Below are 27,860 nucleotides of genomic sequence, written 5' to 3' on the forward strand. Positions count from 1 at the left end.
AAAATTAATACTTTATATTAATATTTAATATTAGTCTTATTCTATTTATAGTTCAGCCTTATAACAAAACTACTGTAGGCTACATGTTCTCACAACTCACAACTTAATTTATTTATTTAATTATTATTATTATTATTATTATTATTATTATTATTATCAGTTTTGTGTTTTATACACCTACAGAGTCAGGGAACGGTATTAATTCTTAAATATCCTCCACATTGTGTCATATAAAATTATTCACTATATTTTTCAAATCTGAAACATTCAACTAATCACTTCCATTTCTTTTAAATACTGTGGCAGGAAAAATAACAACAATACTATCTTTTGCTTCATTTGGCATTCATCCTGTCAATTCTGCCTGTCCCAGGGAACTTGGCTGCATCCTAATGTCAGAGTATAAACTGCTTTTGATAAAGGACACACTTAAATATATTCCTTAGGTATGCAGGTGAGTAGAATACATTATTTACCGGACATACTTCAAGTACAATTTAACGACAAGCAACACGTTTCTTGGTGTATATATAGCACTTACAGTTGAAAAGATTTGTGCAACTTGTGGTACTTTGCTGGTTTTCTTTAATTCGGCGTTTTCATTGTGATGTTTCTGGAGCTTCCGGGGCATTATGGGATATGCCCAGTGGATGTGCACTTCAGAATCTTGTTGGATGGAGTAAATTATCCAGGTATTTCCTGCCTTCTATTTTAAGAACACCTAGGCTACTCCACTGACATATGGCTTTTGGCATACTATATAGGCACATTTAGACGCAGCCTTAGACCGTTCTTTATGGAAAAGATTTGTGCCACATGTAGGTCCTACCGATGCATTTTTTTAAATGTCTGATATTCTGTCATTCATTGTGACTCTGTTCTTCTTATCAAATTAAGTATATTTCTATGTTTTATTACCAATGGTCATGGCAATTCTGTTATATAGCACTCTGTACAGCAAAGCAGGCTGTATTGATTGACTGGTTATAATTTGTAAGAAATGAAATGTGGTGATCCTAGATTTAGCTCGAAATACTTTTCCTATACACTACATTGGACTTGTTTGCTGTTGTAATTTATATATCTCCTGAAAAAATATCCAGAAAGGGCTACAAACATGTGTTTTAAAATAAATCTACTTTACCAAATATAACATACTGTTCAAATTTTAATTTTAATTACCCCATACACTACAATATGTAAGGAATTATACTAGGCTATCAACACTAACATATGTAAAATAAATAAATAAATAAATAAATAAATAACAAACATTTTTTTAACTTTCCACTTTTACTTTCACTTTCAGATGTGAAATTTTGATCTGTTTCTCACCCACACCTATTACATCACTTCTGAAGATATGGATTTAACCACTGGAGTCTTATGGATTACTTTTATGCTTCCTTTATGGTATTTATGGCATTTTTGGAGATTCAAAGTTCTGATCACCATTTACTTGCATTGTATGGACCTACATAGCTGAAATATTCTTCTAAAAATCTTTGTTTCTGTTATGCTGAAGAAATAAAGTCATACACATCTGGGATGGCATGAGGGTGAGTAAATTATGAGAGAATTTTCATTTTTGGGTGAACTATCCCTTTAAAGTCAGTTTTTTTTTTTTATTTGTCCACTATTTTTATTGTGAAACCTCTGTGGTTTACAAATATATCACATGTGATGCTTATAAGGGAAATTTCAGTTCCTCTGCTGTTATCTGAAAACATCACACCTTTAGCAGCACAGTACTGTCTATCTGCTTCTGCTTGTAGGCTATATCTTGCTTTGTGTTTTCAGAACGTGCGCTCTTAAAACCTATTTTTCCTTTGGCGGATTTTGAAAAGAGATATAGTTCATATATTCAATGCCATGCAATGACAAATAAACAAAAACAAGTCGAGGGACATTAGGACAGGGACGTATACGTCCATAAAGGAATTATAGCTTGTCACAACAATGCAATTCTTGTACGTGCTCCTCCACACACTTTCCACACGGTTAACGCTAAACCCAGTACGCTAAACCCAATACGCATGCTCCTAGCTATTGAGAATATGCTAATCAGTAATTTTCAAGTGCCAATCAGCTGAGGCGTTTTGACGCATTGTACTCGGGCAGCGCTTGGGAGGCGGAGTCATGTGTACAGCGAAGAATAAAACCACTGCAGCCCGCGAGCAGCCTTCAGTGAGAGGAGAATCATGGACGTAAACTAAACAGAAAGTTACCATGATAAAAGTTAGACATTACTTTAAAATTGCAGCAACAACATCAGTTTCCCTTGTAAATCAATAACCTTTCCCCCCAGGGTCCGAGGTTTGCTCAAGTTTACAAGGCATCGCTCTTTAAACACTAACAACAGTTACACTGACAGAAAGAATGCGCGAGACAGTTAGCATTAGCCAGCTAGCAGCGTGCTGACAGCAGCGACAGGAGGCGAACAAAAGATTTCTCTGCATTTGTCCGCTTGCTCTGACACTCGGTCCATGTAGAAGGGGTGACTATCAACACAATGCCCGTGTTACTTTTCCTGATAGACACGTCCGCCTCCATGAACCAGCGCTCCCATCTGGGCACTAGCTATCTGGACATAGCGAAGGGCGCAGTTGAGACTTTCCTGAAGGTAAATGAACACAAAGCTTCTACTTCACACTGTCTCGCTTTGATGGAAACTTACTAAAACACACGTTTTCATTCGCTTTTCTCCACAGTTGAGGAGCAGAGATCCGGCAAGCAGAGGAGACAGATACATGTTAGTGAGTTTCGAGGAAGCGCCGGCTGGAATCAAGGTACAAACAGTTTTATTTCACTCCAGAAGCTTTCAGCTTTCGGTTCGACTTTTTGCTGTTTAAACACGATGGCTGAAAGTGTGATGTGAAAACATTGTGCCCAACATGAATGTATGTGTGTTTAAACATGGCCGACATTTTGTTCAGTGAGGCAGCATAGAGCTGTGTGTGTGCGCGCTTGAGAAATCAGAGAGGAGGGTGAACCTAAGTTTTCTACCCAGAGAGGGCGAGAGAGAGATCTTCATAGCTCTATGTCCAGAGCTGTCTGCACTCTCAGTTACTGCCTCTCTGAAACCTCGACAGTAAAGTCCAATAATCAATGTGTCTGAGATGTCAAGTTGAGGGTTAGTGAATGTCTGGATGTTTTAAAAGGCATAACACATATTTTTGCTCTTGTCTTGATATTTCAGGCTGGATGGAAGGACAGTCATGCCACTTTTATGACAGAGCTCAGGAACCTACAAGCAGTTGGATTGACAACGTTTGGCCAGTCTTTAAGGACCGCTTTTGATTTGCTCAATCTCAATAGATTAGTTTCGGGGATAGACAACTATGGACAGGTATGTTATGGACCAGTGACTGGTATAAAGTCTCTGGCCTGACCCCATGAGCCCACCCCCCACATATCACAGTTTTACAAGCACCCAATAGGCTCACACTGTGCCAACACAATCCCAAGAGACCCTGCAACAGTAGTAGTTAAAAACATTTTGGATGCAAATAAGGGCAAGAGACAAACTGAACCAGGTCTTGTGATGAGGCTAGTGTTTATGCTGTGTATGTATGCTCTGGTTCTAATTGTTCCAGGTTAATTTTGGTATGTATATATTTTTTTAGGTTGTATACAAAACACAAATTAAATTCTTAGGAGTAGCAAACAAATATTTTCAAGGCAGCTCTTGTTTTTGAGCAAGTTTTGAAACTACTACAGGCTGCAGCATCGCCTCGCATACATTTGATGATAACAGTAAGTTGCTATTGTGGACACGTGTGATGAAAAATATTAAACCGTCGTGGTAGATTAGGTTTTGTTTTTAGGTTTGCCTTGGAGAAATTACCTGCAGGGGCCATGTGGTTATGCATCTCAAAGAATCATCTGTTGAAGAATATTATTCAACTAGGTATTTTAACATTTTGTAAAGAAAATGTTAGTGTTACTTTAAGAATTTGTGGCCATAGTGCTTAGATATTGCATTAAGACTGTGCGGTTGCTAGTGTGTTCTGGGCCATGTCAAAAGAGCCCACTACCAATTCTCTAAAGTATTCTGGTCCCTGTACATGGCTCAGGGCTGTCCTGTAAGTCTGTGACATTTTTAGAGACTAATTTTTTGACCAATATTTGTAACCTATATTTACACGTTCCACCTAATCGTATATATATGGGTTCTTTATATCTGGTTTACTGATAAAGTTAGACAAAATACTTTGAATTTTAAATATTAAGTTAGGGGCTTTATCAGGTGTATGTTGACTAAGTAAGGGTTAATGTACAGTCAGCTGGTTGTCATTGCTAAATAGACACAAAGCAATACCAACCGGCTGACTGAACATTATCCTGCTTATTACACACTACTAACCAAATAAATAAATACATGGAAATAAAATATTGATTTACATTGAAATTATGTGAGAAGAAAGAAATCACTGAACAGCTAACATCCACCTCTGGTTTCTCTGGAGTTCTGTTGGTGTTTAATTGGTGTAAATGACCATCTGACTCATCACGCTTATTGCAAAACTACCTGCCAAATAAATAAATTAATGCACATTAATTGATTTGAGTTGAAATTATTTTATTTGCTTGCTTGTATAGATTGCACAGTGATCCAAAACCGGAACGATGGCTGGCAATACCCGGATGAGCAGTCTGATCCGTGGATGTGCAGTTGTTACTAAAAAATATCAGACCGCTAGATAGCGCCATTGACTGAATCAGAATTGAGTATTCCAGAAGGCCTTGCAATAAAACTAGTTAAAATTTATTATTTGTAGACTGTGTGCAATATTAGTTTTGTAAAGCATTTCACTCAGCTGTTCAAGTTGTTTGTTTTTGCTTTAAAGCAGAAATAAAACAAGAATTAAAAATCAGTTATGTATATCGGTTATCGGACACTTAAACACAAAAATCATCTGTATTGTATTGGCCATTAAAAACCATTATCTATTAGATCTTTAGACCCTTTTTTTGCTGTTTGATATGTGGTATCATTCTTGGCCTTAGCAGTGAGTAATGTCTGTGATCCATGCGTCGATGTTTAATACCTAATACAAAACTATTTCTTACTGGAAAGCCCAAAACGATGATATAGTTTATACAGTATATAATAGTATATAAAAAAAATACAGTCAACTAAATATATATATAAATACATTTTTGACTTGTTGTATCAGCCATTTTGTCCTTTGTTGTCTTGATCCTTCAGTCACCAAAACGACAACTTATTTGTTTTACTGTTCTGAAAGAAAAAGAGGATTTCAAAAATATGCTTTCTTTAAAGGATTAGTTCACCCAAAAATTCTCTCATCATTTACTCACCCTCATGATATCCCAGGTGTGTATGACTTTCTTTCTTCAGTTGGACAAATTTGAAGAAAAATAGAAAAATATCTCAGCTCAGTAGGTCCTTAAAATGCAAGTGGATGGTGATCTGACTTTTGAAGCTCCAAAAATCGCAGACAGTCAGCATAAACATCATCCATACGACTTCAGCGGTTAATTGAATGTCTTCTAAAGTGACACGATCACTTTTGGTGGGCAGAGTTCATGTGGTCTCTCGTGTGATGAATTTGCATTGGCATGTTACACATGTAATCTCACATTTTTCTCTCGATTGAAACATCCAGGATAAGCACACAAATGCACCATTGTGAGTAAAGAAGCAAATTCGGATCTAAACCAAAACCAACAAAGCTTCTTTACAGTGTTTCTCCTACTCAGTTGTAAACAGTTCTGCTCTTCCGGGTGTGTCGTATGTGCGGCAGTTCTCATGTGAACATGCCAATGCGAATACGTACATAAGTGATGATTTAGAGTTAAAAATAACTTGATCTTTTCCACACCAAAAGTGATTGATGCTTTAGAACACATTAATTTAACCGCTGGTGTTGTATGGATGACTTTTATGCTGACCGTCTGTGATTTTTGGTGCTTCAAAAGTTGGATCACCATCCACTTGCATTTTAAGGACCTTTTGAGCTGAGATATTTTCTATTTTTCTTCAAATGTGTCCTGCTGAAGAAAGTCATCCACACCTTGGATGGCATGAAGGTGAGTAAATGATTTTTTGGTGAACTATTCCTTTAATATAGTAATAGAATATTTGATTTATATGTTGTATGTCTCGGAGTTTACTGTTGTCATGTATTAATTGAGAACTGCATGTAGTGACATGACACAAGGAAAAGAGGCCATTAAAACTGTCCTTTAGCTGCTTGTGATAAATTTGGATAAAATTCTCACTTTGACATTGAATGCTCAATGGATCTCTCAACTAACAACAGTGATTCTAGCTCTATTAATTGTTTCAGAAATTACATACCACTGCTTTTATGTTGTTGTCCATAAAATCTACAAGATGCAGTTAAGTGTGTAGTCTTAAAGGGTTGACCATTTGATTGTTACATTTTATTATCTCTGTGCATTTGTGCCAAAATTATAGTGTAATAAAATCACTTTAGCTACGGCTAACATGAAGAACAGTGAGTGCATTTCAAGCTCTGTATTTGTCTCGTGAGCTGCAACCTTCGGTTATTGTTTTATTTTTTGTGTATTGTATAATTTTTGCAGGGTAGAAACCCCTTTTTCTTGGAGCCTGCTATTATTTTGGCCATAACTGATGGAAACAAGCTGGCCAGCAGTTCTGGGGTCCAAGATGAGGTGGGTTGTCATGGGCTGGTCTTGAGGACTTCCTTTAGGAGTTCTCTCTCCTCCTGTCTTGCCATCAGTTTCCTATTTTGTCATGCTTCTCTTTATCTCTTGCTTGCTTTCTCCAGCTTTTTTCCACCCATTTTCCTCTGATATAATTTACCTCTGCTTTCTTGCGATGTCTAACTTCCTTTCAGTTTTTCTCTTATATGCACGCAGTATGACTTGCAGATCTGTTAAAATAAGTCTGTAGCTGGTAAGATGAGAAATAGGTCAAGTCACTGAAAAAGATAACAAGAGTGTTGAGGAACACAACCACAATTAAAGAGTGTGCTTTTACGTGAGCCCTTGGAAAATTTGATTGGATCGCTCTAATTTTCAGTGTACTTGCTCTCTACATATTTGAGTTTGTAATAAGCCAAGAGGAGTGATGAGTGTGCATATCCGATATCTTCATTTTACCATTATGTGCTGACATGTGCAGTGAATTAATTCATCCCTATTCTCTGCTCCAGTTACATTTGCCACTGACAACACCATTGCCAGGCAGTGAGCTGACCAAAGAGCCATTTCGATGGGACCAGCGACTCTTCTCTTTAGTGCTCCGCATTCCAGGCCACACCTCCCCTGACCCTGAACCAATAGGGGGAGTTCCACCTGACTCCTCCCCAATTACACCCATGTGTGAAGTCACAGGAGGTGTGTGTTTCTTTAGTTTATGTACTCTAATTTCATACATTTGAAAGTTTTTTTTTTTTTTTTTTTTTTTTTTTTTTTTTTTTTGGCACAAAGGGAGATCATTCTCAAAGGATGAATTCAGTGCACGCTGAATAATATAAATACTAATCTATTATTATAGTACTGTCATAATCCGCTTTATTAAAGGGATAGTTCACCAAAAAAAATTTAAATTCTCTCATTTACTCACCCTCATGCCATCCCAGATGTGTATGACTTTCTACTTTCTGCCAAACACAAAGATTTTTAAAAGAATATTTCAGCTCTGTATGTCCTCAAAATGCAAGTGAACGGTGACTGGAACTTTGAAGGTCCAAAAGAGACATAAAGGCAGTATAAACGTAATCCAAAAGTCTCCAATGATTAAATCCATATCTTCTGAAGCGATATGATAGGTGTGGGTGAGAAACAGATCAATATTAAAGAGGCCCTATTATGCTTTTTGGGATTTTACCTTTCCTTTAGTGTGTAACAGCTCTATGTGCATGTAAAAGGTCTGCAAAGTTACAAAGCACAAAGTCCACGCAAAAGGGAGTTATTCTCTCCCACAGACAACACTGCTTAAGAACTACTCGAAACGCCTGGTTTGTAGTCCGGCCATTTCTTCTATAAAGTATCTATATCACTATGTAACACATTTGCATAATGCCCGCCTAAGAGCTACTGTGGCCCGCCCTCAAACAAACATAGTTATAGCAGAGGCCAGGATGAGTTGGATTAGTTTTGTCGCCATGTCGAGAAGACGATGTTTTCTTCACTGTGAAAGCAAAACCTCTTCGTTTGGACTTCCAAAGGCAGACAAATTGAAGAATCAATTGTAATTATTTAGCAGTACAACCACAACCAATGCCGGATTTTCAAGTTGGCTATCCCTGAAAAACCTGATAGTTAATGTTATTGTGTTGAAATAGTTTTGCTAATCAGCTGCGGGCCCACTTTTACCAACAACTGTATAGAATTATGCAGATCTCAAGAGTCTTATATAATTACAAGCTGTAATATTAAGCCCGCTATTCATGGTTGTCCACGGCTAACTTGCTCACTAACTCTAATACACCCGGTATTGTCCAACCGGGAGTAAGCCTCTGTTCTCCGTTCATATCTCGGGCGAAAAAAGTTCGGCTAAACCCATTCCAGCAAAAGATGACCAACTTAGATGCACTACCTGTCTTTTACTTGAAGCTTTGTTAGGTTCAAAATAATCAACAGTGTACTTGTAAGAAAGCTACAAAATTAAAACTTACCACTGTGAAACTTCCTGCTCAAGTCATGCTTGCGAAGGTGGTTTGGGTCAGTTTGTTCTTCCAAACTTTCATTATCGAACTCAAACTGGTAAGGCAAAAACTGACGCCAGAGCGGGGAAATGAAATGTACAGTATGAGAATTTTTTTTTTTTTTTAACATTAAAGCATGTAAATCTATTCTAGTAGACCCCCAAAATAAAATTATGAACCTGTAAATTAGCATAATATGGGCTCTTTAAGTCCTTTTTTGAGGGTGAGTAAATGAGACAGTTTTCATTTTTGGGTGAACTATCCCTTTAAATGTGGGCTACTAAAGTAACTGAGCAAAATCCAGTTTGATTTGTGTGCCATAAACAAGCAGGTCATTGAGCAAATTTGTAGTGAGAAAAGTTTCAATTTTGGCAGAACTGAAAGGCAACAATGCCTGACAAATGCTCTGTCAGGTCAGACCTGTCAGGTGGTATTTAAGTGTTGTGGAAATGGTGTTTGAATTGTGAATTGAAGAGAATAGCTGATTTGTGAAGGGTAGATTCTGCTGGACACAGGTGTGCTGACTAATACAGCTGTGTAATAGAGACAAGCTGAACAATACCATAGAGAGGAAGAGAGTCTGTGCTTTCATGCTGATCAAATACTAAACACAATAGGGCAGCTTCTTTGTAGTGTGTTCACTCGCATGTGAATAGTGGTGGCCTGGTAATGAACTGATAAGAAAAAAGCACACAGACTGGTTAGCTTAGTCCAGACAGTGGTTTAAATTTTATTTACTGTTCACAGTCTTCATATATGAATAGCTCTGAACAAAAATTAAGTTTGTAAATTTAGTGCTTATCTAATGTGGCGGATGCATTTGCTACAAGATATTTAACAAAGAACTATATTTCCCAATGTGTTCAGGCCGGTCATACAGCGTGTTTTCCCAGAGAATGCTAAACCAGTGCCTGGAGTCTCTGGTGCAGAAGATCCACAGTGGAGTGGTCATCAATTTTGAGAAGACGGGACCTGACCCTCAACCCACTGAAGGTAAGGAAGGCACTTAAAGAAGAGTTCACTAGCTCATATTTCTGTAATACCCGATATTAGTGTGTTCCGTCTGTAATAGTAAATGCAAACAAATGCTGTAGATCTACTTGCATAGCCTTTTATATGATACACATGCATCTTTAGATGAGATGTAGACACAGTTGATCTGTTTCTGCTGTGTTATCAGTGAGAGAGATGGAAAAGTACTTTAATAAAGTCAGCATGAAATATAAATTCACCCTGTCTATTTTCTAAATGCATGTTATTGATGATATTGTTTCATCCATGCATGTTTTATAAAAAATAAAATAACATTTGACCTCGTAATCTTTAATCAAAATGTCAACACGATCTTCTGATGAAACAACAGACTTCTCTCTGGTGATGTATGCAGGACTTCTCCAATCATTTAGTCTGCTTAAACCCTGCCCTGTTCTTATAAAAACACAACCACCACAACCTTGCGTACTGTAAAAATGCCACCTTGCAGGCCCAACGGCGGAATCCAGCGAAGTGGTGAAGGTATCTGCGCGTTCGTCTGTTTCGTGCGCTTGTGGCTGTAGCGTCATAACTATTTAGTTGAGACTGAATCAGACTCAAATTCATAATTGAATCTGACTCCAATTATATTAGACCTTTAAATTTAGTTTGAGATTTCAGTTATTATTGATCATTAATTGACATCTTATCTAGATTTGGATACTTGATTATTCTAGTCAATTCTATACTTTTTAAATTGCATTCGTTCATTCGGAATTCTGTCACTTATGGCCTCGTGTTGGCCGTGTGCATGGGTCCCATGGTCACAAACTTGTCAGTTTGATCTTTTAGCCAGAGGTTAATGACTAATACTGTAAAGAATGATTACTACCGCAGCTTATTTATTTCTAAATAGTAGTTTTGCTTAGTTTCTATAGATCTGTATATCTCTAGAGAGAGGTAAACGACTAATACTAGTTGGATAAGGCTGACCAGCATACCATTACCCAAATAGTAGTTTTGTTTAGTTCTATAGTTTCCTATTACACTTGACTAGAAAAATATTAGCAGGTGTCACGATTAGTGCCATCTGGACGGGTCGATCAATATTACATTGTCGCAAATAGTACTTCCTTTTAGCCTTAACAGTCTATTACACATAACAAAAGTCAAATGGTTAATCAGAAAGCTTAAGATCCCAGTTGATGTGCTTCATGCTCCATCAATTGCTGGGTCTTAGTATGTATCAACCCTGATCAAATTTGCGGTAACAAGAATTTTACTTAATCTACTAAAGCCAATAATTTCAGAATAGAATCAAGTTTAACAATTTATTAGTCAGGTAAATATGTATAAAGCCAATTACATAATCAATACAGAAATAATCAATACAAAACAATCTAATGCTCAAAGATGAATCTTAAGAGTAACGGATGCATACCCAACTTCAGCAAAGTACGTAGTTTGAAACTATGGGGATTTCTGGCTACAGAAAATTCCAATTAACAATGTGCTAAGTTTCCTTAAATACCCAGACCACAACCAAATGGAATGACAATAAGTATTTGGGGATGAATAAGTTTGGAAGTCCTGGGGTCACACCTTATCTGCATACAGGAGGTTGGCACGCCCCCAGAATTGGTCAGAATTCCTCTTAATTCTCAAATGTGTTATGTATTTTACAGTTAAGGTAATGATACCATTGTACCAGTCACACTGAGAACTTTCAATGATATGAAACATGAATAGCCAGACATATTAGACATTCATTATCTACAAGATTTAAGTGTGTTTTAAGGTGATTTTGAGCTGAGAGGGACAGGAGAGTAGGAGAGAGAACAGATGTAGGAAGACAACAATGATGTCATTCTTGCTCAGTTGGGTTTGAGATGGTATCTTTGTAAGAGAGTTTCTATGCTTATTTTCTCAGAAATCATACATTTGCACTTTGCCTCTCTGGGGAGTTTTGTCCTTTGAACAGCCTTACGCGTAGAGTTGAATGAAGCGTCCGTCGCATTTTGGTGAAGATGGCAAGGTGTATTTTCGTCTGTTTTCCTTCAAAAATATCGTTCCTTTACCCAAACTTCCTTGGGTACGGGTTAGCTGGCTTGAATTTACATTTAGAATGAGGAGGAACAATGGTGAATTTGCGGTTGTGTTCGAGACATTTCATGCCTGAATTGCTGAGGTGATCGCTAATGAATACAGGTGCTCCTGGAGTTTATTTATATTTTTGAATGCAGTTATCTTGGAATGCACAGCACGAGTGTGGTTTTTTTTTTAATTAATTAATTAAATTTTTTTTTTTTTTTAATTTAGTGTATTGTGGTTCAAAACATTTAAATATGGTTATCTTTTACTCACAGTGGTAGGGGTGTGTGTGTGTGTCCACTGCAAACTTGCATTCAGATCTGCCTTCGTTCCACTATGCAACGGCCATATTTTCACAATCCATTCAACAAGCAATGAATAAACTCAAATCCCCACCCTACATTTTTTTTTTTTTTTTTTTTTTCTTGTTCGATAAGCTGTTTCACTCGGAAATACGTCACAATACGGAAGTCTGTCGCAACTTCTTTTTCATGCCGACTTTAACCCTATGTGGGAAATTATGGTGCTTTAGCAGCCATACAGTCAACACTGTATGGTACAACATGCATTAAAGAGAGTATCGAGAGCTCGACATACACTTTATACAATATGCAGTTTACACATCTGTATACAAAAAACTCAAAGGAATGTTTTGCACTGGTATTATTTAATTTGTAGTACATTGTTATTATGCTTAAACTTGTAAACAAGATAAGGGAATGCTATGAGTTACAAGGGAACTCTGGGACAGAAATGAAACTGTCATTGTCATATTTCTTCCCAGACGGTCCAGCAGAGGTGAAGTTTGGACCTCAGTCATGGCACAGCTGTCATAAACTCATTTATGTCAGACCAAACCCTAAAACTGGTGTTCCTGTGGGCCACTGGCCTATCCCAGAGTCTTTTTGGCCTGATCAAAACTCACCTACTTTGGTATGAGAAAACTGTGTGTCATCCCTTGTAAATTGTATCTGTTAAATGCTAGGTTTATAATAGATATTTTGTACTGGTTTGCTCTTTATGCTTTTGTTTTATTTAATGTCATGAATCCTGAAAATAATATATACCATTCCCCTGCAGCCTCCACGGGCAGCTCACCCACAGGTGAAGTTCTCATGTGTAGATTCAGAGCCCATGGTTGTGGATAAAGTACCCTTTGACAAGTACGAGTTGGAGCCTTCACCTCTCACTCAGTATATCCTGGAGAGGAAATCACCACACACCTGCTGGCAGGTACTGCTCATCTCAACAGTTAACTCAGTCTAAAGTAGGGTGTGTGGAATGACCAACCCTAACCTTTCAATGATGTTTAAATGTAAATTTTGGAGTCAACTAGTCTAAGAAGTAAGAAACCCTTAGAAAACAGTCAAAAAACATTGTGTTTACGCGACCCATTTAAAATACTTAATTTATTCCAATGGCCAAATCCGACAATAAATTCCGCTGAAAAGGGGCGTTTATCCCCAACGTGCTTCCTTTGCATTATGATTATTGTACTTTAAACATAGAACATGACACGCGTTCACTGAATCAACTTTAGTGAAAACAGGCATATATGTTGAAATTAATTGAATGAATAGTGCAGACCTATAAAGCAAACCTGTTCTAAATGTAGTTCAACAAGTAAAAGTTACTTAACATATTAAAATAATCAGGACATTGTTGAAAATAATTAAAAGGTAAGCCATATCTACGAGAGAAAATAATGCACTGATTTGATTGTTGTCTGGTTAAGAACATTAACCAATAACAGTTAGGATGTAAAAAATAAAAAAAATAGCTAGGATAGGAAAAAATAGGCCTTTGAGAAATTTACAATAAGCCTAATATATTGTTTTAAACGTGACGTGCACACAGAATAAAAGATAGTTTAACCAGTTAAGCAGTCGGCACATAGTTGAAAATAGCCTTGTTGATCAGCAGGGCAAAAAAATAAAAAAATTGTCATACCTAGCCCAAAAGTCATTTTCTAGGCTACAAAAGCATTTTTGATGAGCAAAATTAACTTGTCAACATGGACCGGTGAAAGACGGGACCTTACTCTCATGAAGCGGTTATCCTTTGCTTGAAAAAGCTTGTTTGGTTGGAAAATAACTTTCAATAGACTCCAGTGTCAAAACATCCATAGTGACTTGCAAGCCAACGTCCCGCACCACCACCAAATTGATTTCCAAAGCTACTTCGCTCATTTTGTGAGAGGACATTTTCCTGCACAGGCCGCGAGAGAGGGAGGGAAGAAGCCCTCTCAACCGGAGTTGATATGAAACTTTGTATACATATGCTCCAGATATCCTCTTTTTAAATAATTGTATTATTAATTATATTTAAAATGTAACAATAACATGACAGTAATTTAATCGCATCCTTTGTAAAAAAATAAATAAATAAATAAATAAAAATAAAGCCAAATGTGTGTAAAAATGTTGAACAGATTAATGGGGAAAAATATTTACCGGCTAGCAGCATCAGAACCGTTTAGTCGAATAGTCTCGCACATCCCTAATCTAAAGCAGCTTACTTCAGTCATGCAACAGACAAGCTATGTATTAATATATTATGCTTTATTGCTACTGCTATGGCTGAACATTAAATGCTGTAACATTTTGTTCTCTCTCTTAAGGTTTTTGTATGTAACAGTGCTAAATATGGAGAACTTGGGCAGCCGTTTGGCTATCTGAAGGCCAGCACAGCTCTCAACTGTGTCAACCTTTTCGTCATGCCCTACAACTATCCTGTGGTGCTGCCTTTACTTGGTAACATCTCATTCATTTAACTTTTTTTAAAGATCAGTTTGAATTAATAATTATGAATAATTCATACTGACAGTTGCTCAACTTTCTTCCCTCTGAGCCTTTAACATCTTTGGAAATAAAAACAATAAGTCTGAAACTCTGTATTTGCTTTAAACCAGATTAAAACTAGTTTTTCTTTGAGCGTAAATTAATATCCGTGTATATGCATTTTTTTTAATTTCTAGATGACCTGATAACTGTGCATAAGTTTAAGCCTCCAGCAAAATGGCGACAATCTTTTGAAAACTATCTTAAAGCAATGCCCCCCTACTACATTACTGTAAGTAATGAAATCACTCGTATTTATTTTACTGTTACAACAGTGTGTTAACTTATAGTATGTGTTGAAGTTATTCCTTTAATATTTTCTCATCCTGATTCTGCTAGGCCCTGCGGAAAGCACTTAGAATGATGGGAGCTCCAAACCTGTTAGCTGACAACATAGAGTATGGCCTCAGCTACAGTGTTGTGTCCTACCTCAAAAAGCTCAGTCAGCAGGTAGTTGCTAACATACAGCCTGCTTTTATCATCTGCATTATTAAAAGTGCTTCATAAAGTTGAATTGGATTTGTGTGTATATTACAGGCGAAGGTAGAGGCTGATAGAGTTTGCGCATCAGTTGGAAAGAAGGTGGCACCAGAGGGCGGGATTAAACTTCGCTGCAGAAGCTCCGCCCTCTCTCTTGCACACAGGAAGGATTTCACACAGCTGCTGCACAGTATCATAGGAGATGGGCCAGCTCTGCCATTGGAGGCAAACCCCAAGGAGTTTGCGGGGTTTCAGCTAGCTGCTCTGAATAAAGTACATGTTCACAGAATACTTTGTCACACCAAAATGCTACACACTGTATTGATGTTTGTACTTTTCTCATGTGCACAAAGAATAGACAAACTGCATTTCAATGAAGTCTCTGTTCAGAATGAGACTCTCTGAAGACTTTCTGAATGTGCAGTTAAATGTAGAACATCTCAACTGCTAGAACTTCTTAACTTTACAAGAACCAGTAGAAGGAATTGTTATTTGGATGTTAACCTACAAGGGTTTGGATGGTTTACTTATGGCACATGTGCTGTATAAAATGTGCCACGTGCCACTCAACATGGTTTTTGCATACTGAGCTTGTGGTACAAGGTCAGTTTTTACTAATTAAGCTCCCACAGCTTCTCCATTATCTCCATTATCCTTCAACTCTTTCTCTTTTCCCACAGGCATTGAAACCACAAGGATTGCGGAACCCATATGATATCCCAAGAGCTCATCTGCTGGACCAGCTGAGCCGCATGCGGAGGAACCTCCTGCATGCCAGCATCTGCATTCTGAAAGGACAGGATCAAGGTAACACTCAGCCATAAATGAATATTGATATTATTGAAGCAATCTCAATTGTATTTTACTCATGATTTCCAAGAGAACCATGAGCCTCTGATTACATCACTCTGATTTATTGTGAAAGTAATCTCATGTTAATTTCTCTTTACATGGTACATTTTGACTACTGTTACTTAAATCATTTTAAAATCCATGATATTCCTAGATCAACTTCACAGTGTGCCCATTGCTCAGATGGGCAACTATCAGGACTACCTGAAGCATTGCCCGGCCCCTCTGAGAGAGGCAGAACCTGACCAACCTAAACGTCTGCACACCTTTGGCAACCCCTTCAAACTGGACAAGAAGGTATCGTCAGGTTTTATTTATTTATTTATTTATTTATTTATTTATTTATTTATTTGATTATTGATGTACGGACTTTCAGAGAGAGGCACTAAAAACATACTTGATTTTCAGCCATAAATCACTCTGCTTTTCTCCCTGTGTCAGGCGATGATGGTGGATGAAGCAGATGAATTTGTTACTGGCACTCAAGGCAAAGGCAAACGTCCCGGAGAACCCAGCAGTACTGCAGTGGGAGGGGCTCCAAAACGCAGACGCTGCATGTCTCCTCTGCTTCGTCCAGGGCGAGCATACACTCCTCCAAAAACACCACCCAGAAGTAAGTCTGACCAACCCACACATGCAGAAAAACCCTATTTGTAGATTTGATATGCACACAAACAGTCACTTTCATTTATGTTCAACAACAGATACTGGATACACTGTCACACAACATGAAAGTCATCTACATTTTATTACATGTGGATTTTCCATGCTTTTGGACTGACAAGTGTCTGATTCCTCAGCTCCAGAAAATGATCAGACAGCATTGGTCAACGACATCACTAACCATCTTGAGCCAAATCACAGCCTAGACAGCGAGCCGAGTCCAGGGCCAGAGTCTGATTCCCTTCAGCAGAGAAACCACCTTCATCCAGATGAGGCTGAGAACCAGCAGGAGGAAGTGCAGGAGAATGGACAGTCCAGCGAGAGTGAGCTGTCTCTGGGCAGTGAGGGTGAAGAGGAGGCCTCCAGGTGCTACCCTTCCCTGTGCAAGCTTAAGAAGATCAGAAATCAAGAAAGCCAGGAGCTGAACTCTAAACTCCGAGTGCTCATTACTAAGGAGATCAGGAAACCTGGGAGACGTATGTCAAGTAACAAAACATGCATACATGCTTACAGGTGTCTGCGTTGCAAATGAACTCTGCTCAGGTGTTTCTGTCATTTCCTCTACCATTATGTCATGCTCTGAAATGACTATTTGCAGTAGTATTAGAACATTTAAAACATGTTTTGCAAATATAATATGTGGAAATATGCTGCACATTTTGGAAGATCTTTTAAAAAAATTTTTTTATTGAAATCTTGATCTGTCTTTGGTCAGAGAAATTCACGCTTCACAATGTATCCCAAGCAACTGAAAAATAGCAACATATGGCTGTTTGAAGTTTTATTGATAAAATCTGTATTCATTTGCATTATAGTCATTATACTATACTAGGGCTGGGCATTAGGATGATGTAAACGGATATCGACGATATTTTACAAAGGTGCCGATTGCGACACTTAATTGACAGATGATGATTGACAATATCAGGAAATGGCAAAACCATGGATCTGGGAAGTCAGCAAATATATTAAACAGTAGCCCAGGGTGGGGGCCTGGGAAGCTCAGCAAGTAAAGACGCTTAGTACACCACACCTAGAGTCACAAGTTCGAATCCAGGTTGTGCTGAGTGACTCCAGTCAGGCTTCCTAAGCAACCAATTGGCCCGGTTGCTAGGGTGGGTAGAGTCACGTTGGGTTAACCTCCTCGTGGTCGCTATAATGTGGTTCTCGCTCTAAGTGGGGTGCGTGGATGCCACGGAGTATAGCGTGGTAACGCGCTCAACAAGCCATGTGATAAGATGCGCGGATTGACTGTCTCAGACGTGGAGGCAACTGAGATTCGTCCTCCGCCACCCGGATTGAGGCGAGTTACTACGCCACCACAAGAACTTAAGGCACATTGGGAATTGGGCATTCCAAAGTGGGAATGCCCATGGGCCCAATTCAGCCCATGGTGTGAAACTAGCACAAATGCAACAAGGCTGAATCCAGTTCGCAAGCTCCTCGTCCAAATGTATTTCATGCGCGGGTAATTTTTCTCATCTACCCGCAACAGGTGGGCGACCTGTCAGACGTTTGATGTGACACATGACAAGGAATGCTGTTTGTCACAAAGACATGCGCTTGAAGAAACACACTTTATTATAGTTTTAAGAACAGAAAAAGCCGTCAATGCTCGTGTGTGTCTGATTCGCTGTTTGTTCAGAGGCATGCAGCATCAGTCTCATGGAACACACGCAGGTAAAGAGTTTTCACTTTTTTTTTTTTGTTTTTTTTGTTTTTTTTCTTTGTTTCATTCATCTGAAAACTGTTTGCAAGAATAATGTTGTCTATGAGAATGCTGAAAATGATCTCCGATAATCTCAGGAGGTGCTGTGAGTTTAGTTCACTTTATTTCCACGGACCAGTTCGTGACAACTCTGTATGTTCGGTAATAGCTTTGTATTAAAGAAACAAAAACGTAAGTAATTAAATCATAAAATAATACAAGACACGTTCACCTTGAACCTAAAATCAGTTCTATTTTCTTTTCTTTAGGCAACATTAAATGTTTTACCAAAACACAATACAAACACATTCGATAAGAACACATTTGGCAGCATTATTTTGGGAACACAAAAGAATTTATTAGGCTTTATTATGATGATTATTATTATTATTATCTTTACATTTTCTAATTGTCTTTTAGTCCTTAATCTGTAGGCTATTAGTAATTTTCCTGTAAAATCCATCATTGACGGATGCTTGCGTGATGGCAAATGGAGCTGTTGGAGATGGTAAATGTTTTGATTTGGGGAGGTGGTTAAAATGATTTTTGATCACTTCGTTATTTCAGTTGCTTTTTTGTTTAGGTAAAGTGCAATTTGAATTTAGAAATGTCTTGTGTATGGTATTCGTGTTTCAATAAATGAATAAAATTATTAAAGCAAAGTCAAAGTGAAAATATTCACTGACCCTCAGCAGGGGGATTGAAAATATAATCGTATATCGCAATATTTTAAGGCGATTATCGATACAATATTTTTTACAGATCGCCCAGCCCTATGCTATACTTAAGTGTTACCTAACTGTTACTATGTGATTAGAATACACATTTTCAATTATTTAAAAAAATTTTTTTTATACATGTGCAGATGTTGAATCATGCCTCGTGATTTTACTTGCATACACATTTGCATTATGGATGATGCATGAAAATGCTTGCTGCACAAAAAAATGTATAAATGTCATTAGGCATAAATATACATTACAGTAATTTTGCTTTGGACTTTTAAAGGGGCACTACAACAGGGAACATTGTCCCAGAGTTAATCACTGTGGCGACCTGGATGGCAATCAATAAGCACAACATTTTTACCTATGGGCCTGGCCTGCATTGGCTGTATTTGCTAAATGTGAAAGCTGTAACATTGCTACAGATGGTTTCTAGTTGTCTGTTTTATTTGCACATTTGTTATGAATGTTCCAGTTCTTGGTAAATGGATTTGGCCTCCATGGTTTTTCAGGTGCTGATTGATTTGACAGTGCTCATTATCAAAATCAAATCACTTTGTCACTCAACCATATACACAAGTGCAACAGTGGGTGAAAGTCTTGGGTGCAGTTCCAAGCAACATAGCAGTCATGACAGTGATGAGACATATACAAATCTACAATAAACATCTAATTCACATAACAATTTACATCTAATAATATACAGTATACAACAATTTACACAATGTGAAATACGCAGTATACAATAAATGCAGTAAGATGTTGTATAGGCATATGTCAAACCTCATCTGTGTGAAAGTGAATTGTTAGCAGGGATTTATCCCCACTTATTTAAAGTCCTCATTTTCTTTGTATGTCAATGCAGGTTATGAGAAAATTTTCTACCTCCTCAAGCAAATCCAGGGAAGTTTGGAAACAAGGCTGATTTTCTTGCAAAGCATAATCAAAGAAGCTGCCAGGTACTCTTTCCATCTGTGGGAAAATGCAGTTTATTGAGTAGATGTTAAAGGCTACATATGCTACTAGTATTTGTTTGTGAGCCCAGCTGTTTATATTTATTATACATTTATAAGCAAGAAACTACTTATTCTGTAATGCTGAATTATCTCCATATCTCCATATTAATTGCAATCCTGTACTGTTTGCATAGACAAAACTCTTATTATTACTTTCATGTCTAGGTCCTTGCATTGTTTAACTTATTCCCTTTTCCAGAAAGCATTGAATGCAGAATGCTTTAATAGACTGTGTGTGAATGACATTTTTTGGCTTTTGTGTGGATAGGTTTAAGAAGAGGGTCTTGATTGAGCAACTGGAGAACTTCTTAGAGGAAATTCACTTGAGAGCAAATGGCATGAATCATCTGGATGGTTTCTGAGCACTCTATTTGCCCTACTTGAAGGACTTGCACACATATCTGCACTATTTATGTAATGTTAATTGGGACTCTTGTGTTTTGGGTCTTTAGCAGTATTGAAGTTGATTTTATTGATGAGGAATTTGGGTGTAATTTCTGAACCTCAGGGCTGGGGGCGGGGGTGGACTAAGAAAGTTTCTTTCTTTCTAACAGACACACAAATGCACTGTTCTTTCTCAGTCCATTTTTCTTTCTATTTGTGCCAAAGATGAGTTGACAAATGGCATCAGATTCGTCCTTGGCTCATTTGGTTTACTGCATCCCCCCCACCATCTCTTGATCACCAATATAAACATGATTTCCTTTCATTTCAATCTGGAATAGCACCTTTACAAACTCTCCACTGCATTCAGTCTCTGACCAGACAGACTGTCAGATTACTGGTGCGACTTCCTGGGTTGGATTTCTCTAATAAAGAGACTAAATCAGCAATATTCTACACCAATAAAAGGCGAGTTATCAAGCAATTCTTTAATGTTGGAGGTTTGAGTTGCTTTGAGAGTCTGTAATTATGTTTAGACTTGCACACATCACACTTCAAAAGTAATTGTTTAAAAAGAATAACTCCAAGAATTGTATAATTTCAAAAGATTTGGCAGTGGCCAGCAGAGGGACATGTTTTTGACATTTTGTTCTAGTAATTCTTAAGCAATTTCTTTCTCCTTAAACAAAAGGATGTTCTACTTTTATTAACCATTTGCTACTTAGACATCTGATGTTCTGTACTATGTGGTTTTCAGACCACATATGTTTTTTGTTTTTTTTTTTACACAAAGGACTGTATCGCACATCTAAACTTTGAGGTCTCTTATTTTTGCTGAACATTGCAAATTAGGTATTTAAGCATTAAGTAACCAGATTTTAGTTACACTGAGGCTACAAAAGGATGGATTAAAAAAAAGAGAGAATTGACTGGAAAGATGTCCAAATGAGTGAGAAGGCCTTTTTTTTTTTATTAAATGTAATTGTTTACGCATCCAAGGTAGTCACTTATTCATTGACATGGGAGGCAGTTGCTGCTAATGTATTCCTACATTACTGCCAAATATTCAGTTTCCCTATTTTTTTCCCCGTCTCTTGTCTTGTCTCTGTCCCTTTTATCCCTGCACCCTAATGTAGGGACCAAATCTTTGCCATATGTGTATTGATAAAGATAAACAAGTAGCTAAGTATTAACTAGTATTACTAGTATAACTAGTAACTAGTATTTTTAAAATGCTGTATATATGTACATGGTGACATTGAAAAGTATTATTTAAGAGAATGTTTGGTGGAAAGCCTCTTTTTGTATGTATTTGAATAAAGTCTATTTTATAATGTCAATAGTCATGTAAATAAATGCTGTTTTTCTGATTAACTTCTCAGTGGCATGATGTCATTAAAAGGAGTGCAAGTCTTGCCTTCAACATACTGTGATTAGAAGGCATCCTCTGGATTTCTTCACGCTTAAACTTATCTGGGTATATGTGAATCGTCTGCCCCCCCCCCCCCCCCTTCCAAGCATTCAGATGCTTTATTGACGAAGGATATATGCAATTTCAGAGATGCAGCCCTGCCATATTTACTAGGTACTCTGAGGAGATTATGATCAAAAGACTACTGGTGTAGCCTATGAAGAAGTTTATTTTGAAGACTGGTCACTACAACACAACACTTCAGACTCAATCAGCTTAAGCTCATTCAAACTTTATAAACTCATGATCTTTTGATAATGTTATCTGTCAGATCTCTCTTTAATTGCTGACACGTACTGTTACTTGGCAATCAAACTTATTTAATGTCCTTGTGCGTCTGCATATGTAATGGATTGCAATGTTAAACTTATTCACCCCTTCCTTGTTACATTAGAATTCATAGACCGCTTAATGCAAATGAAAATTAGCACGTGGGCAAACACCATGGATTTAAAGTTGAAAAATCGAATGAATTTGAACAGTAACTGATGGTAACCAAAATATCCACTGAAAATGTGGGAATTTATTGAGGGTAGAGGAAATAAATGACAGCAGACACTTTGAAGTGCAAAAAAACCCTGATGTAATAAAATTTTATTTACAGATATGTACAAAAGTCTTGTCCCTCTTCCTGACGTGTCAGTGGACCCTCATAATAGTCCTCAGATACTCCTCTCATCCCCTACGCCCATGAGGGAGGTGGGGGTGTGCTGAGCTGGCAAAACCATTTGAATTAAAGTGTTTATTAAAATAGGACTCCTGTGTGTGTGTGTGCTCGTAATTTCAAGCAGATGTGATTGCATGTATCTTCTCAAGACATCTGTTCGGCTGGATTCAAAACTCGACCTATAAACAGCAATAAACCTGTGGAATAAAAACCAAAGAAATTAACCTCAATCATGTTTGATATCTGCAGACATGTTAAAGCTAGATTCCATGCAAGTCTGTCTAGTTTTTGGTATTTACCTGTGCTGATTTGTTGTAAGATGAAGAGAAACGGTCGATCTGCTTTAAAAACTGCTGCACGAGATCTTTTCAATAGCACCATTGCTAAAGAAGAGAGAGAGACACCAGTGAGTGGTTAAGCTCTGTGGAAAAAAACATGACCTTAGAATACACCCTCCAAGTAATATTTAGGTTCAACTTTAGCCTTAAAAACTGCGGCTACAAAGCATGCTGGAGGTCCTTCAGTCTGTGCATCCTGAGCAACAGTACATAACTCAATTTGCATTCTATTTGCCAGTGGATACATAGATCTAGTCATCACAGTTCAGCTGTATCCCACATGTTCACTTAAATCATACACTAGAATGCTGCAGTAAACAGAAACTGTGAGTGTAGATTTTGAGTCTAAATCTATTAATTCCTGAAAAAAAAAAAAAAAAAAATTCTATAATTATTCAATTTTTGTAGGTAATGTTAGAAGGACAAGCTTTGCTAAGTGCAATATCATATTGATATTTACAAGGATGAGACTTCATTGTATGATTAACATGAAAACTTCAAAAACACATATGGCAATCAATATTCATTGATCTCAAATGAGCTGCTCCCAAACATTTCCCTCATTTTCAACTCCCTACCAACACTTAACCCAAAGCAAAACTGTCAGGTTCTTACCTGTGGCTGAAGCTGCTTTTGTCCCTTCCTCTGTCACCTGTATTCTTGCCTCATGGAAAGCCTCGGATACAAAAAGTCCTTCCTCATCTGTAGAGATTTCGGCAGTAAACTTCAGAGTGAGCAATTTAGTATTTATTGATATAAAAAGGCTATTAATGAGTTCATTAATGACATAATGATAGAAGTTGAGCCACAGAATAAACACAATAACTTTAATGAAGATTGAGATTACTAGGCTACGAGATAAATACTATTACAAGGGCTCTGGTAAATGCTCAGTGTTTTAAAATTAGTTTTCCATAAACTGTACTAATGTAATGTCTTTATATCAAACAATAAGTACACATCAAAAACTTTAATTAATTAGTATTAGAAAAAAAAAGTATTCTCAGCATTAGTGATTTAAACTGAATGTCTAAGTTCAAGAACTACCTGAGATGCCTCTAAAATCTGCTGCTGAAGGGCTGAAGATGTCAGAGATACCAAGAGACTGTAGAACAGGCTTCAAATTGAGCCTGCTCTCCATTTTAAACCTGAAATACACACAACACCAGGGTATTCCACTGATGTCAACCCCCATATGTATGATTACAGTACATTTAACATGGTTTATTGCTTTATAGTGTTACCTGGGCAAAAATATATCCATCTTGGTTCGTCTTAATCCATTATCCCATAGTCCCACAGCATGGGCTGTGAGCTGCGATTCCAGATGGGACAGAGGAGTCTTCCGGTCACTAGGTAATGCCACAAATAGCCTGAGTGAGCGATCCAGGTACGGCAGTTCCAATACTGTGTATTGCTGATCTGAAGGCAGGCGAAACTGTCCTGTGAGCAGTCAATCAGGTGGACAGGTAGAGTGAGGTCACTTTCGTTATTTAACATACATTACTAAGACAGAAGCATATCTTTAACACTGTAGTGCTGTAAAGTTCATAATTCTATCAGTCAACCATAGTCCACATTTATACATTCCTGTTCAAAAGTCTAAGTTCACATTGGATTACCAAAAAATGTTTTTTTTTTCCCCTAATAGGGCAGTGTAGAGAAGCAGGAAATCAGGGCAGAGAGATGAGGGAAGGAGATTGGGACATGACCCAAGCCAGAATCGAACCCAAGTCCCTGTGAGCCAACAGCTTGGATATGTGTCCTACACAAATGTGCCACCATCTGCACCACTCCTGGGACTGGGATTAGAAATCTAATGTTGATTTTTGAATCCTAATGGATATTTGAACAGCACTGTATTTTAGTTTAGAGCTTTGTTGCCACTAGCGCACAAAATCTAAAAAGTATTGTGTGATTAGAGCTTCTATGTTCATTAGTGGCCCATGATTAAATCAATGTCTTTTCGATAAATGTCCCCCATAGATGTCTGTTTATGATTCTAAGCAGAGCAGTGTACTGCTGATTTTCAAATAACTATTGTGCTCTTTTTTTTTTTTGTTTTGTTTTTTAGCTCCTTCCCTTACCAAAGTTGACTTCGGTTGACTGGTACATCATTGGCACTTTGACAGTGCTGCCATCAGAAAGGGTGAAGGGCAGGTTCTGAGTCTCTGTGAAGAGGAATTGTTTCTGCCAGGCACCCTGGAACAGCACTGTACTCAGTAGAGTCATGTGTGGCAAAATATCCTGCCTGGAGGCCTCTTCCTGTGGTTCACCAGACTGCAGTTGCTTCTCTCTTGCCTGAAGGTGGTCATCAGCTATAGAAATATGATTAATATATTTAAACAAGGATGTAACCACATCCTTCAGGACTGAGGAGGACCAAATATAATAATTTAAGGATCAACCATTGATAAACCCATTTTGGTCAACCACTGAACTGAATATTGGCAGGGATCAATGTCTATGGTGGTTACAGGCGTGCATGTAACATTATCTTGTAATATTTTTGTCATATTTTGAAAATAACTCATATATTACTTAAATACACTATTTACATACCTTATAAATCCAGTACTAAGCATAGATTAGATTAGATTAGATTCTAGTACAGAGCCAATGAAAAGCAGTTAGCATCTAACCAGAAGTGCAAATAGCAATATTGCATATACAGTAAATAAAAATGATGGTATTATCATATAATGGCATTATGGTATTATACATACTGAAATGAGACCCACTAACACAATCTTAAAAAAAAATATATATAAATATAAACTCACATTTACTGTGGTAGCGTGCCCATTGCTGTAGCTGAGTGTGGTTGGAATTACTGAAGTTTATACTCAGTAGACTGCTGTTACTCCATCCCAGGGCATGCTGAGTAAACTCTGGCAGGAGTTTCACACCACTTTGGACAAATAAAGCATTGGCAAGCTCAAGCCGCACGCCCTTACTGGAATTACCCAGGTCTCCTTGTGGCCGAGAAAGAAAATCCTGGACACGAACATCTATGAAGAGATCTTGCTGTCATTTTATTATCATGACTGCTGTATCATCTTAACTGAAATGTTTAGTTAATACTTGGCATTGTTTAGGACAACAACATGCAAAATACAAGTGAGATGAGAGTGCCATGCAAATGTTAAAATGAAACATTTGAGCACTGGTCACATTTGCATATTTGCACGCATAGATAGGTCCATTAAATGTACCAGAATGAATATTAGGAAATTAAGTGATATAATGTGCAGTAACGACAGAGCATTTATCTCATAATATGAACGCAGGAAAAAATCTATTGATCTGCGTTCAATTTCTCAGATTCTTTCAAAAAAGTTCATCCAAAAATGAAAATTCTATCATTATTTACTCAGCCTCGTGTCTTTTTTTAATTACTTTCTTCCGGGGAAAACAAACTAGTCTCAATCCGCTTTAAATGTATGGAAGAAAGCAGCATGAACATTCTTAAAAACCTCTCCAATTGTGTTCCATGGAAGAATGAATGAATGAATGAACGTTACATTTATATAGCGCTTTTCTGACACTACACTCAAAGCGCTTTACATAGTGAACAGGAGACACTCCTCAACCACCACCCTCCACCTGGATGATGCGACTGCAGCCATACTGCACCAGTATGCTCACCACACACCAGCTATTGGTGAAGAGGAGAGTGTAGAGTGATAGAACCAATTCATGGATGGGGATTATTAGGAGGCCATGATTGATAAAAGCCAATGGGGGAATTTAGCCAGGACACAGGGGTTACACCCCTACTCTTTACAAGAAGTGCCCTGGGATTTTTAATGACCACAGTAAATCAGGACCTCAGTTTAATGTCTCATCTAAAGGACTGCACTGGGTTGTTAGGACCAACACAGTCCGCAGGGTGAGCATCCCCCCACTGGCGTCACTAACACCTATACCAGCAGCATCCTCAGTTTTTCCCTAGTTACTGACCAGGCTCAAACCTGCTTAGCTTCAGTGGGTAACCAGTCTAGAGCTACAAGGTGATGGAAGAAATAAAGCCACACAAGATTGGAATGATATGAGGGTGTGCCAAGGAGGGGCAAGCTCTTACCGTTTACATCATAGCCCAGAGTTCCCGCAAGCTGTGCTAGAGTGTTCCCCCTGGCACCTAACTGCAGAAGGCCCAGACACAACGAGATGCTGGCCGGAGACACGATCAGGTTGGAGTTGTTTTCTGTCTCTGTTAGTGTTTGGTAAAGGCTGACACCAAAGTGTGTGTGCAGATCATTGAGGCTGTTGCCCAAGCTGCTGTTGCCATGGCTGTGCTCTACCAGCCACAGACAGACGAATAGAGAAGTCACAGACAGCTGATGCATGATGTCAGATCAGAGGATCATTTGGTCAAAATCTACAAGAAATGTCCAAGAACGGCTCAAAAATGGATGACTAGTTCACAGAGTAACAGGAGTATTCTATTACACAGTATTTAATTTGTTAAATTCCAGTCTGGCTGTGAGTTAAAAGAGCTGTTAGATGATCTTATTATCATAATGCTGGAAGTATTGTTAAAACAGAGCAGGAAAAATATTTGACAACATCTTTTAAGCTTTTCAGCAGCACAACCAAAAAGGATATATACGTATATATAATGGTGGTAAAAGGTGGTATTATTATTATTATTATCTAACCTGTTGGCTCGTCCTCTGTGGGAGTTCTGTCAGTGTCAGCTGCGTTTCCTCAAAACCTTTCACTGACGTTCACCTTCAGATCCACTGTCACTCAGCACTTTGCTTTAAGTGTAGGAGGACGTGCAGTCGCCTTGATCCTGCAAGCCTGGACAACTGATTGAAAGAGTTGTCGATCATGAGACCGTGTTTGTGGTCTCCGGCGGCGATGTCCGTACCACTCAGTCAGAATTCCTGCCTCCCGCCCGGCACTATAAGGAGCTAGGCAGAGGGAGGCATGCCCCGACCAGCAAATCCGCACTGGAGCTGAGAAGCAGGCAGACACACAT

The 27,860-nt window shown here is 38.0% G+C and overlaps 2 protein-coding genes across 3 annotated transcripts; one reads left to right on the forward strand and one right to left on the reverse strand.

The window, feature by feature from the left end:
• Nucleotides 1-2,175: 2,175 nt before the first annotated feature.
• On the forward strand, nt 2,176-21,765 carry LOC127447946 (integrator complex subunit 6-like). Of its 2 annotated transcripts, XM_051710196.1 has the most exons (18): nt 2,176-2,623; nt 2,712-2,789; nt 3,200-3,349; nt 6,577-6,666; nt 7,170-7,353; nt 9,534-9,659; nt 12,514-12,662; nt 12,810-12,962; nt 14,350-14,482; nt 14,707-14,801; nt 14,909-15,019; nt 15,107-15,322; nt 15,730-15,856; nt 16,056-16,198; nt 16,343-16,514; nt 16,702-17,040; nt 19,863-19,956; nt 20,282-21,765. In XM_051710196.1, the coding sequence occupies exons 1-18, from the start codon at nt 2,513-2,515 to the stop codon at nt 20,373-20,375; spliced, it is 2,565 nt and encodes an 854-aa protein (XP_051566156.1). In that variant the 5' UTR covers nt 2,176-2,512; the 3' UTR covers nt 20,376-21,765. The 2 variants fall into 2 exon arrangements, with proteins under 2 accessions (XP_051566156.1, XP_051566157.1); XM_051710197.1 differs by lacking the exons at nt 2,176-2,623; nt 2,712-2,789; nt 3,200-3,349 and adding an exon at nt 6,037-6,057.
• Nucleotides 21,766-22,179: 414 nt separating this feature from the next.
• LOC127448172 (probable serpin E3) lies at nt 22,180-27,802 on the reverse strand. The gene is made up of 9 exons (XM_051710509.1): nt 27,535-27,802; nt 26,958-27,254; nt 25,657-25,884; nt 24,961-25,191; nt 24,118-24,316; nt 23,921-24,021; nt 23,489-23,575; nt 22,835-22,918; nt 22,180-22,732 (listed from the first exon to the last, which is right to left on the reverse strand). Exons 2-9 carry the CDS (start codon nt 27,220-27,222, stop codon nt 22,680-22,682), a joined length of 1,248 nt encoding a protein of 415 aa, XP_051566469.1. The 5' UTR covers nt 27,223-27,254; nt 27,535-27,802; the 3' UTR covers nt 22,180-22,679.
• Between the last annotated feature and the right edge of the window lie 58 nt (nt 27,803-27,860).

This window comes from Myxocyprinus asiaticus, chromosome 11 (assembly GCF_019703515.2).
Source record: "Myxocyprinus asiaticus isolate MX2 ecotype Aquarium Trade chromosome 11, UBuf_Myxa_2, whole genome shotgun sequence".
Taxonomy (NCBI): Eukaryota; Metazoa; Chordata; class Actinopteri; order Cypriniformes; family Catostomidae; genus Myxocyprinus; species Myxocyprinus asiaticus.

What these genes read in the sequence shown, in the direction of transcription:
- LOC127447946 (XM_051710196.1), top strand. Translation starts at nt 2,513, where the DNA reads ATGCCCGTGTTACTTTTCCTGATAGACACGTCCGCCTCCATGAACCAG. An exon ending in CCTTCAAACTGGACAAGAAG is followed by an intron (nt 16,199 to 16,342) that starts GTATCGTCAGGT and finishes TCCCTGTGTCAG; the next exon opens with GCGATGATGGTGGATGAAGC. An exon ending in TCCAAAAACACCACCCAGAA is followed by an intron (nt 16,515 to 16,701) that starts GTAAGTCTGACC and finishes CTGATTCCTCAG; the next exon opens with CTCCAGAAAATGATCAGACA.
- LOC127448172 (XM_051710509.1), bottom strand. Translation starts at nt 27,222, where the DNA reads ATGCATCAGCTGTCTGTGACTTCTCTATTCGTCTGTCTGTGGCTGGTA. An exon ending in GTCAACCGAAGTCAACTTTG is followed by an intron (nt 24,317 to 24,960) that starts GTAAGGGAAGGA and finishes GACTGCTCACAG; the next exon opens with GACAGTTTCGCCTGCCTTCA. An exon ending in CTTACAACAAATCAGCACAG is followed by an intron (nt 22,733 to 22,834) that starts GTAAATACCAAA and finishes TTTATTCCACAG; the next exon opens with GTTTATTGCTGTTTATAGGT.